Here is an 11,218-nt window from a genome sequence, read left to right as displayed (position 1 = left end):
ACTCAGTGCCAGACAGGATTCATTCAGCCTACATCAGAGTTCAGTTGAGCTGATAGTTGCACTCAGATATAGATTTCTTTCATGAGTAAATTCATTTACACAGCTTCAGCTCTAAAACACTCAGGATGCGTGTGTGCGCACCATGTGTGTCTGCAATCACATACAGTGAGGTCCATTTGGACAGTGACAAATGTTTTGTTGTTTTGGCTCTGCACTTGAAATTATACAATGACGATGAGGTTAAAGTGCAAACTGTCAGATTTCATTTGATGGTATTTTCATCCATATTGGGTGAACCGTTTAGAAATTACAGCACCTTTTGTACAGAGTCGCCCCATTTTAGGGAACCACAAGTATTTGGACAAATTAACTTAGAATGTGTATTAAAGGATCATTTTTTACAACCAAATCTCTATTTTTGATGTACATGGCATGTCATAGAAGGGTCCAGATACTTTCTTTGCAATTTCACTTGTTTTTGAGAAACCCCAACCAGCGATTCACTTCCTCATCCTCGTTGTGCAGTACGGGGGCTCATGAACAAATGCTCCACAAACACTCAAATATGTCCTTTTAGAAACTGAAAAGCTCTCAGTACAGTGATGCAGGTCTTTAAATGTTTTTGGAGCATTTGTTAAAAAAATATTCTGAGCCCCTGTACTGCACAACAAGTATGAGGAAGTGAATCACTGGTTGGGGTAAGAGCACTTAATTCTCCTTTAAAGTAGTCAAATATTTAGTATTTGGTCCCATATTCTTAGCACACAATGACTACATCACGCTTGTGACTCGACAAGCTTGTTGGATGCATTTGCAGTTTGTTTTGATTGTGTTTCAGATTATTTTGTGTCCAACAGAAAATAATGGCAAATAATGTATACGTTTCTGAACACTTCTACGTTAATTAATGTGGATGCTACCATGATTACGGATAATCCTGAATGAATCGTGAATACTGATGACTGAAAAAGATACAGAGGAACAAAGATCATAACCCCCAAGACATGTTAACCTTTTACCATTACCAATAACAGCGGAGGTTAGCGTGTCTTGGGGGTATGATATTTGTTCCTCTGTAACGTAACCCCCAAGAAAACTCATCGATATTCACGATTCATTCAGGATTATCCATAGCATCAAACATTAATGTAGAAGTGTTTAGAAACATTGTAAATAAGAATATAATATAAAAGTTCATCTAAAATGACACAATACATTATTTACCATTCATTTCTATAGGGTACAAAATCATCTGAAACACAACCAAAACAAACTTCAAATGCTTCCAACAAGTGTGTAGTCACAAGCCTGGTGTAATCATTGCATGATTGGAATATGGGACCAAATACTAAACTTTTAACTACTTTAATACACATATACAGTTGAAGTCGGAAGTTTACATACACCTTAGCCAAATACATTTAAACTCTGTTTTTCACAATTCCTGACATTTAATCATAGTAAAATTTTTTTAGGTCAGTTAGGATCACCACTTTATCTTAAGAATGTGAAATGTCAGAATAATAGTGGAGAGAATGATTTATTTCTGCTTTTATTTCTTTCATCACATTCCCAGTGGGTCAGACGTTTACATACACTCAATTAGTATTTGGTAGCATTGCCTTTAAATTGTTTAACTTGGGTCAAACGTTTCGGGTAGCCTTCCACAAGCTTCCCACAATAAGTTGGGTGAATTTTGGCCCATTCCTCCTGACAGAGCTGGTGTAACTGAGTCAGGTTTGTAGGCCTCCTTGCTGGCACACACTTTTTCAGTTCTGCCCACAAATTTTCCATAGGTTTGAGGTCAGGGCTTTGTGATGGCCACTCCAATACCTTGACTTTGTGGTCCTTAAGCCATTTTGCCACAACTTTGGAAGTATGCTTGGGGTCATTGTCCATTTGGAAGACCCAATTGTGACGAAGCTTTAACTTCCTGTGTCACGTTCTGACCTTTATTTCCTTTGTTTTGTCTGTATTTAGTATGGTCAGGGCGTGAGTTGGGGTGGGTAGTCTATGTTCTGTGTTTCTATGTTTAGGTTTGTCAATTGGCCTGATATGGTTCTCAATCAGAGGCAGGTGTTTTGCATTGTCTCTGATTGGGAACCATATTTAGGTAGCCTGTTTTGTGTTGGGTTTTGTGGGTGATTGTTCCTGTTCGTGTGTTCCTGGTTTGTCTGTGTTCACTAGTTCGGGACTGTAGCTTCGTTGGTTTTTCGTATGTTTATTGTTTTTGTTCATAATTGAGAAGTATTCTAATAAATATGGATACGCACCATGCTGCGCTTTGGTCCTCCTCTCCTTCCACCGACGAAAGACGTTACATCCTGACTGATGTCTTGAGATGTTGCTTAAATATATCCACATAATTTTCCTCCTCATGATGCCATCTATTTTGTGATGTGCACCAGTCCCTCCTGCAGCAAAGCACCCCCACAACATGATGCTGGCACCCCCGTGCTTCACGGTTGAGATGGTGTTCTTCGGCTTGCAAGCCTCCCCCTTTTTCCTCCAAACATAATGATGGTCATTATGGCCAAACAGTTATATTTATGTTTCATCAGACTAGAGGATATTCCTCCAATAAATACGATGTTGTCCCCATGTGCAGTTGCAAACTGTAGTCTGGCTTTTTTATGGAGGTTTTTGAGCAGTGGCTTCTTCCTTGCTGAGCGGCCTTTCAGGTTATATCGATATAGGACTCGTTTTACTGTGGATATAGATACTTTGTACCTGTTGCCTCCAGCATCTTCACAAGGTCCTTTGCTGTTGTTCTGGGATTGATTTGCACTTTTCACACCAAAGTACGTTCATCTCTAGGAGACAGCACGTGTCTGCTTTCTGAGCGATATGACAGCTGAGTGGTCCCATGGTGTTTATACTTGCGTACTATTGTTTGTACAGATGAACGTGGTACCTTCAGGCATTTGGAAATTGCTCCCAAGGCTGAACCAGACTTGTGGAGGTCTATACTTTTTTTTCTGAGGTATTGACTGATTTCTTTTGATTTTCCCATGATGTCAAGCAAAGAGGCACTGAGTTTGAAGGTAGGCCTTGAAATACATCCACACCTCCAGTTGACTCAAATTATGTAAATTAGCCTATTAGAAGCTTCTAAAGCCATGACATCATTTTCTAGAATTTTCCAAGCTGTTTAAAGGCACAGTCAACTTAGTCTATGTAAACTTCTGAACCACTGGAATTGTGATACAGTGAAATATTTGGTCTGTAAACAATTGTTGGAAAAAATTACATGTGTCATGCACAAAGATGTCCTAACCGATTTGCCAAAACTATAGTTTGTTAACAAGAAATTTGTGGAGTGGATGAAAAACAAGTTTTAATGACTCCAACCTAAGTGTATGTAAACTTCCGACTTCAACTGTAAATATATCCAAACCAGAAGCCATGGATTACAGGCAACATCCGCATCGAGCTAAAGGGTAGAGCTGACGCTTTCAAGGAGCGGGAGACTAATCCAGACGCTTATAAGAAATCCCACTATGCCCTCAGACGATCCATCAAACAAGCGTCAATACAGGATTAAGATTGAATCCTACTACACTGGCTCTGACGCTCGTCGGATGTGGCAGGGCTTGAAAACTATTACGGTCTACAAAGGGAAACCCAGACACGAGCTGCCCAGTGACGTGAGCCTACCAGACGAGCTAAATGTCTTTTATGCTCGCTTCGAGGCAAGCAACACTGAAGCATGCACCAGCTGTCCTGGATGACTGTGTGATAACGCTTTCGGTAGCCGATGTGAACAAAACCTTCAAACAGGTCAACATTCACAAAGCCGCTGGGCCAGACGGATTACCAGGACGTGTACTCAAAGCATGCGCGGACCAACTGTCAAGTGTCTTTACTGACATTTTCAACCTCTCCCTGACCGAGTCTGTAATACCTAGATGTTTCAAGCAGACCACCATAGTCCCTGTGCACAAGAACACTAAGGTAACCTGCCTAAATGACTACCGACCCATAGCACTCACATCTGTAGTCATGAAGTGCTTTGAAAGGCTGGTCATGGCTCACATCAACACCATTATCCCAGAAACCCTAGACCCACTCCAATTTGCATACCGGCCCAACAAATCCACAGATGATGCAATCTCTATTGCACTCAACACTGCCCTTTCCCACCTGGACAAAAGGAACACTTATGTGAGAATGCTATTCATTGACTACAGCTCAGCGTTCAACACCACAGTTTCTTCAAAGCTCATCACTAAGCTAAGGACCCTGGGACTAGACAACTCCCTCTGCAACTGGATCCTGGACTTCCTGACGGGCCGCCCCCAGGTTGTAAGGGTAGGTAACAACACATGCACCAAGCTGATCCTCAACACGGGGGCCCTCAGTCCCCTCCTGTATTCCCTGTTCACTCATGATTGCATGGCCAGGCACGACTCCAACACCATCATCAAGTTTGCCGATGACACAACAGTGGTAGGCCTGATCACAGACAACGATGAGACAGCCTAAAGGAAGGATGTCAGAGACCTGACCGTGTGGTGCCAGGATTACAACCTCTCCCTCAACGTGATCAAGACAAAGGAGATGATTGTGGATTAAAGGAAAAGGAGGACCGAGCACGCCCCCATTCTCATTGACGGGGCTGTAGTGGAGCAGGTTGAGAGCTTCAAGTTCCTTGGTGTCCACATCACCAACTAACTATCATGGTCAAAACACACTAAGACAGTCGTGAAGAGGGCACGACAAAGCCTATTCCCCCTCAGGAGACTGAAAATATTTGGGATGGGTCCTCAAAAGGTTCTACAGCTGCACCATCGAGAGCATCCTAACTGGTTGCATCACTGCCTGCTCGGCCTCCGACCGCAAGGCACTACAGAGGGTAGTGTGTGCGGCCCAGTACATCACTGGGGCCAAAGCTTCGTGCCATCCAGGACCTCTATACCAGGCGGTGTCAGAGGATGGCCCTAAAAATTGTTAAAGACTCCAGCCACCCTAGTCATAGACTGTTCTCTCTGCTACCGCACGGCAAGCGGTACCGGTGTGCCAAGTCTATGTCCAAAAGGCTTCTTAATTAACAGCTTTTACCCACAAGCCATAAGACTCTTGAACAGCTAATCAAGGGGCTACCCAGACTATTTGCATTGCCCCCCCACTTATCTATTTTTTTACATAACGCTTATTTATCTTAACTGCATTGTTGGTTAAGAATTTCACTGTAAGGTTGCATTCGACGCATGTGACAAATAGAATTTGATTTATTTCCCTTTATAGTTTATTCGCCTTAGTATGACCTTCATACACATACAATTTTTTTCCCAAACAGTTTTTTGTGTGTCAGCAATTAGACATTGTTCTTAGGGGGGGCTAGTTACCCCTTAGTACCCTAATTGTGCCTGGATCCACTTTAGATCTAATATCCCTAGCGAATTGATGTTGATCATCTGTTGTCTGCTTGATATACAGCAGGGTTTAGTTCGATTTAACAGAGAAAGCATCAAGGTAATGAGTCCATGTTTTTTTTTGCGTCGGATTGGACACCGACTTTAATGGGCACAATTGTGTAGGATAGAATACTGCACAACACCCAACGCTATTCCTTTGAATTATTCTGGATATAATGACAACAAATGACATAGCCTAGTGGGCTATTCACACTATGATCCGGGGCCTGTTGCACAAAACTAGGATAAGGGATTAAGCCAGGATATCTTGGTGATCCTGGCTCAATTGATCCGTAATCCGGTTGCACTAAAGATGGATAGGGGGCAGGAGGATATGTTATGGTATAAATTACCATGGAGATTTATTCTGTGGAGCTAGCCTGCTCCAGACCAGGCTAAATTCCAGGATCTATTTAATCTCATCCCTAATGTCAGTCAGCAGTCACCACAAATGGAAACCAATAGTTATTTCACTGCTCACTATACATTGTTATCACATATAACTAGACCCACTGTTATTATTTAAACGTTTGTGATCATTAATTTCAATGATTTTGGATAAAAAATGATTTTTAGATGATGTTGCTATCATTAGATAATTTACAGTTTCCCATAGACTATAAGGCTATATATAAAATGATAGAATATTAGGGCCACAGAGGGGAAAAAAACACAAGTCATAATATTGTAACCAGTTGTTTTAAAGGAGGACAGTTGTTAAAATGACAGATGTGGGGCATTTCGTGAAATTGTACTTCAGTATGGTTTCATAAACAAAGACATGCTGATGTGCCAGAATATTAAGTATCACATTGTCATAAGTATCAAAACTGTAAAAACAATATGTAGCTTTTCTGCAGAAAGAACCAGCCTCATAAATTTATGACTTTATCCTTTTTCTTCAGTGTGGCCCTAGTACTCTGTCATATAAACAAATACACATTCCATATGAATATAAAAACACAATGTGTAACATTATGTTCCTTTATTGAATAAGGACAAAACAAAGCAGGTAAACCATCAGCTCCTTTCGAAACTGAAGTCACAGTGACTCTACAAGATGGAAAGCACAGAATCCAAGCATATTATACAAAATGATACATACACATTCAAAGGTCTGTATATAACACACCCTGCATGTCTGCACACTAAAATAAATGCAGGACAAATCCATACACATCAACTGAACAGACAAATGAATGGATGCAGTAGCCTCCCTGCAGCCTTGTATTACACACAGTATACCGCACAAACATCATAAGAGGCCAAATTCGTCAAAAAACGAACCCAAAAAAACCCAAATTCCTCTGCCACCGCAGGACATATTTAACCAAAATTGAAAGCACACATACTAACTAAAATAATTCAACACATATTGGTCCCTCAGCAGCCGACCACTGTCGTCATCAGGGAAGATTGCCGGATTGTCCCAGTCCATGGCTGGTGGCACTCTGGGGGCCCTCTCCTTCCTCAGGCAGGCCACATTGTGGAGGACAGCACAAGCCACAGTAATATCACATGCCCTAACAGGGCTGACCCTTAATTTGTGAAGGCAGTGAAAGCGTGCCTTCAGGAGGCCAAAGGTCATTTCAACTCTGGCCCTGGTCCTGGCATGGGCATGGTTGTAGGCCTGCTGTGCTTCCTGGGGGTCTGTGAAAGGTGTCAGGAGAAAAGGCTGGCAGCCATACCCCCTGTCTCCCAGCAACACACCAGAGAATTCACCTGTCAACACAAAATCTCATCATTACTACCTCATAAACACAGTGATATTCTTGACACAGCCATGATGGTTATAAATAGGGGTTGTGTGGCTTACCTTGTGATAGGCACTGATAGATTTCAGAGGCCCGAAAGATTCTGGAGTCATGGACTGAGCCAGGCCATTTTGCCACAACATTGCTGATCACACAGTCAGCATTGCAGACCATCTGAAATCATAAGATGAGGAATATTACACCAATCAATGCACATCACTGGCAATGCAGAGTGTTCGTCAATGGACAATATCAAAAAGTTATGTTCACCTGAACATTAATGCTGTGAAAGGATTTCCTATTCACAAAATCGGCCTCATGGGCACCTGAGGGGGCTTTTATCCTTATGTGTGTGCAGTCCACTGCACCAATGACATTGGGGAAACCTGTCACACAAAGTAATGAGTATCCTACTATGTGTTAACAGTTGTCCTGTAATTTGTAGATCCTCTTACCTGCAATCCTATAGAACTCCTCTTTGATGTCACAGAGTCTTCTGTGGCCAGGGAAGGAGATGAAGACATCTGCTAATGCTTTGATAGCCAGACACACACTCCTTATTGTGCGGCAAATTGTGGCCTTGTTCAGCTGTTCTGCATCCCCCACTGAGTACAGGAAGGCTCCACTAGCAAAAAAGCGCAAGGCCACACAAACCATTTGCTCCACACTCAGTGCATGGCTCCGTGCAGTGCGGTGCTTAATCCTGGGACCCAGTAGTCTGCATAGATACCTGATGCCATCTGCAGAAAACCTGTATCTTTCATATAGATGGTCATCAGGGAAGGCCAGTGGGTCCAACCGGTCCCTGAAGACCCTTTCTCGCCTGAAGGCTCTCCTCAGCACAAGTGCTTCTTCATCCACCACATCTCGCACGAATGGGCATGCCATTGTCAGAGCAGAAAGGAACACACAATTTTGGGCCTTCATATAGGCTAGTGGCCACACCTGGTGCTGGGGGGGTGGGCAAAAGAGGGCGATGCCTTATAACGATGACTTGGTTGTACTGATTGCTGGGAAAATAAAAAAAACCTTAGAAAGATGCCACCGTCCTGTGTGCTCACAATAAGAGCTCATATGTCATGGCTCACTTGACTTTACGAGAATATACCTAATTTTTATTTTGAGCTGTGTCATCTTCTTGGAGCTGGGGGAGGAAAGAAAAATAATGATTAATACATTTGTGTTACAGTTAGCATACAGTGTACATTGAAGGCATATCTCACCTCCCTCTCAAGTTTTTTTATTTCAAGGTCCAGTTTCCTAATTGTCCTCTTTTTTATTTCGGACTCCAGTGCAAGATTTTCCATCTTTTTCTTCTTGTACTGAATGTCTATGTCTGCCAGTTCTATTTGGCGCCGGAGGTGGTTGCCATACAACTTTCTGATAGCTTGTGAGCTCTGTGAACACAATACAATTAGCGCAGCTGGAATTTGGCAGGATGTGGTGTCCTTTTATTAATACGCACTATGTTGCCAGGCTGGTTTTCCCACTGTATAGCATCTGGGTCCTGTAAAAGAAATTAGATTTTTTGATTTTGATGAGGACTCCTCACCATTGTAGAGTAAATAGTACTTTCACAGTCTTAACATGATACCTCATGCCTTCTGGAATCCAGAGAGATGGTCTCCTCCTCATCATCGTCTCCATCATGTGCTGTTGCTGCTGCACTGGGGCCTTCACCCTATCACATTTAATCGGATTCATATTGAAGCTAGTAGACAAGACATGCCAGGCCTACAGTATGCCTTTGATGGAGTACTCACTGGATCAGCATCGTCTGGTGCTTGTGCTGGTGGCTCTTACAGGAACACAGTGCTGCCAGACACTGCAAGGCAATAGGTAAACCAAAGTCAGACAGTCCAAATTGATTCAATATGAATGTGGTTGTATCCCATGTAGAGATGGAAGGACATACCTTGAATGAAGCGGGTGGCATCTTGGGAGGAACCTATGCTCGTCTCTTTCCCCCCAGGGATCCCCTCTAAGACGGGCCTGCCTTTATTTAGCTCCAAGGCCATGTCCTCTGCTGGGGTAAGGTCAGCCTTTGGTGACCCACCACCCGTGCCTTGTCTGTGGGTATTCTTTTTCACTGCTAAAACAGTACAGACAATGTGTGAGCAGGCACCTTCTGGGTACAATATATGCTTGTGCTTTGTTAAATATTAGTCAGGGACCATACCATTCTGCAGAATGTTCTTGTATTTGATTTTGACCTGCTGCCATGTCCGTTTTGGCCCGTTCATGTTTAATCTACACACACACACACACACACACACACACACACACACACACACACACACACACACACACACACACACACACACACACATTTAATGGAGTCACACTGCAAAAAATTACTTGGTATTTTTGTCTTGTTTTCAGTAAAAATATCAAAAAATGTATCATAGCTTTATACAGTGTGATGGAGTTACTTTACACAATTTCACTCATATCTGCAGTGCATTTCAATTAAAAATTTAACCGTTTCATAATTACAGTACAACTGCATTTTTGGAGATGTGAATTAAATATTTGAATTGTAATTGTGATGTTTCAGCGGAGCGGTGAGTGTGTAATTGTGCACTACTTACGCATTCAGGCGGTCTGCAATACTTTGCCACGCTTTTTCTCTTTGCTTTATCACTGTGGCGGTGTTGCCTTTCTTCTTAATTATATCTTTTACCTCCTCGTATGCCTCCATGAGGATTTGTGCTTCCGACGGGGAAAAGTACGCGGCTCTAGTTGCCATGGTAAATCAGTTAATCTGTGATCTGTGGCGGGGTCTATTTGAGTGAGCCGTGAGCGCGCACCTATCCAGGATTGGTTTCACCTGGCTTAATGAATCCGTGTCTGCTCATCCTGGCTTGGTCTTTGTGCAACCAATTAAGCCTGGACGCACATGTTTTGGCTTCATTGAGCTCAGCTGAGTCATTTATCCCGGATGTCTTAATTCTACTTTTGTGCAACAGGCCCCCGGTCATGAAATAACATACATTTTGTTTTCCATGTTACACCTTCGATTTTTTGGGGGGGGGGCACAGGGGAGGGTAGTTCGTTTTTCTATTGTTTACATTTGCTCTTCTGCTCGTATTTTTCCTATAAACAATGGCTTGACTTACTTTTGATATTACCACAATAAAGTTTACCAGAAGAAAGAGACCTGCATACTGTCAAAAAAAGGAATAGATCCAAAACTGAGACTTGAATGCAAGATAAAGATGTTTATTGCAACATCATGGTCCCCAAAGAATATATCATATTGCAAGAAAGTGCATCAATTAAAGGTAAAAACAAACGTTTCAGCCTCAGGCCATCATCAGTGTAAATTATCAGCACACACACCTGGTTTCTATTGCAATGATAATTGCATATGTCACATGATCGGGCAAGAAAATACATCAGAAAATCTATAAAGCAGTACCTAGTACAATATAATGCATAATCTACATTATATACAAAATATTAAAAAGCTGACAGTGAGACATCAAAATTCCTGCTTATACATATACTGTCCCATGTGAACATTTCCTCATAAGAAGTAACACAGGATTTAAAGAGTAGGAAGCTAGAGACACCACTAGATGGGGGTATAAAACAGAGGCAATATACCAGTTACAGAAAACACTTCAATAACAATTATTCATTCGAGCCTGATGGGTGTAGAAGTGTTAAATAGAACATCCACCTGCATTCTAACACAAGAGAAATAAGGAGAAACATAAGGAGAAATGACACTAAATCCCCTATCGCGCGTCATTTCTCAGAGGGCGGTCACCCTGTCTCTTCCATATCCTTCTGTGTTAAACAGCAGATAAAACGTTCACGAAGGGGTGTCCATATTCAATGAAGTCTCCTCCAGTTGTGTTCTATAATACGTGTTCTTATCGGTCTGGTTTTGCCCACATATTGCTTATTGCATGGACAAGAGATAAGGTATATGACATTAAAAGAGCTGCAAGTGAGGAACTGTTTGATAATGTATTGTTAGCCAGTGGCAGAGATGCTGAATACGTTCACTTTTTTTTTTACAGGAATACCTACATGCCG

The 11,218-nt window shown here is 42.1% G+C and overlaps 1 protein-coding gene across 12 annotated transcripts; it reads right to left on the bottom strand.

The window, feature by feature from the left end:
• Positions 1 to 6,364: 6,364 nt before the first annotated feature.
• Positions 6,365 to 10,142, bottom strand: LOC139553167 (putative nuclease HARBI1). Of its 12 annotated transcripts, XM_071365190.1 has the most exons (11): positions 9,763 to 10,142; positions 9,351 to 9,421; positions 9,087 to 9,263; positions 8,935 to 8,969; positions 8,766 to 8,852; positions 8,637 to 8,678; positions 8,395 to 8,568; positions 8,280 to 8,315; positions 7,627 to 8,181; positions 7,234 to 7,345; positions 6,365 to 7,139 (listed from the first exon to the last, which is right to left on the bottom strand). In XM_071365190.1, exons 1-8 carry the CDS (start codon positions 9,918 to 9,920, stop codon positions 8,280 to 8,282), a joined length of 780 nt encoding a protein of 259 aa, XP_071221291.1. In that variant the 5' UTR covers positions 9,921 to 10,142; the 3' UTR covers positions 6,365 to 7,139; positions 7,234 to 7,345; positions 7,627 to 8,181. The 12 variants fall into 12 exon arrangements, with proteins under 12 accessions (XP_071221291.1, XP_071221279.1, XP_071221285.1 ...); XM_071365178.1 differs by adding an exon at positions 7,442 to 7,557 and having other exon boundaries at positions 8,395 to 8,678; positions 8,935 to 8,996; positions 9,351 to 10,142; XM_071365184.1 differs by adding an exon at positions 7,442 to 7,557 and having other exon boundaries at positions 7,627 to 8,315; positions 8,935 to 8,996; positions 9,351 to 10,142.
• Positions 10,143 to 11,218: the final 1,076 nt, after the last annotated feature.

Source organism: Salvelinus alpinus, chromosome 25 (assembly GCF_045679555.1).
Source record: "Salvelinus alpinus chromosome 25, SLU_Salpinus.1, whole genome shotgun sequence".
NCBI lineage: Eukaryota > Metazoa > Chordata > Actinopteri > Salmoniformes > Salmonidae > Salvelinus > Salvelinus alpinus.
Note: the sequence above shows the minus strand (reverse complement) of the source record. Positions and strands in the feature narration are given on the sequence as shown.

Bases quoted from the DNA above. Each gene is read 5' to 3' on its own strand.
- LOC139553167 (XM_071365182.1), bottom strand. From the start codon at position 8,098: ATGAAGGCCCAAAATTGTGTGTTCCTTTCTGCTCTGACAATGGCATGC. The intron at 7,558-7,626 runs GTAAGAGGATCT...TTTGTGTGACAG, and splicing joins GGAGTTCTATAGGATTGCAG to GTTTCCCCAATGTCATTGGT. The intron at 7,346-7,441 runs GTGAACATAACT...TTATGATTTCAG, and splicing joins TTCACAGCATTAATGTTCAG to ATGGTCTGCAATGCTGACTG.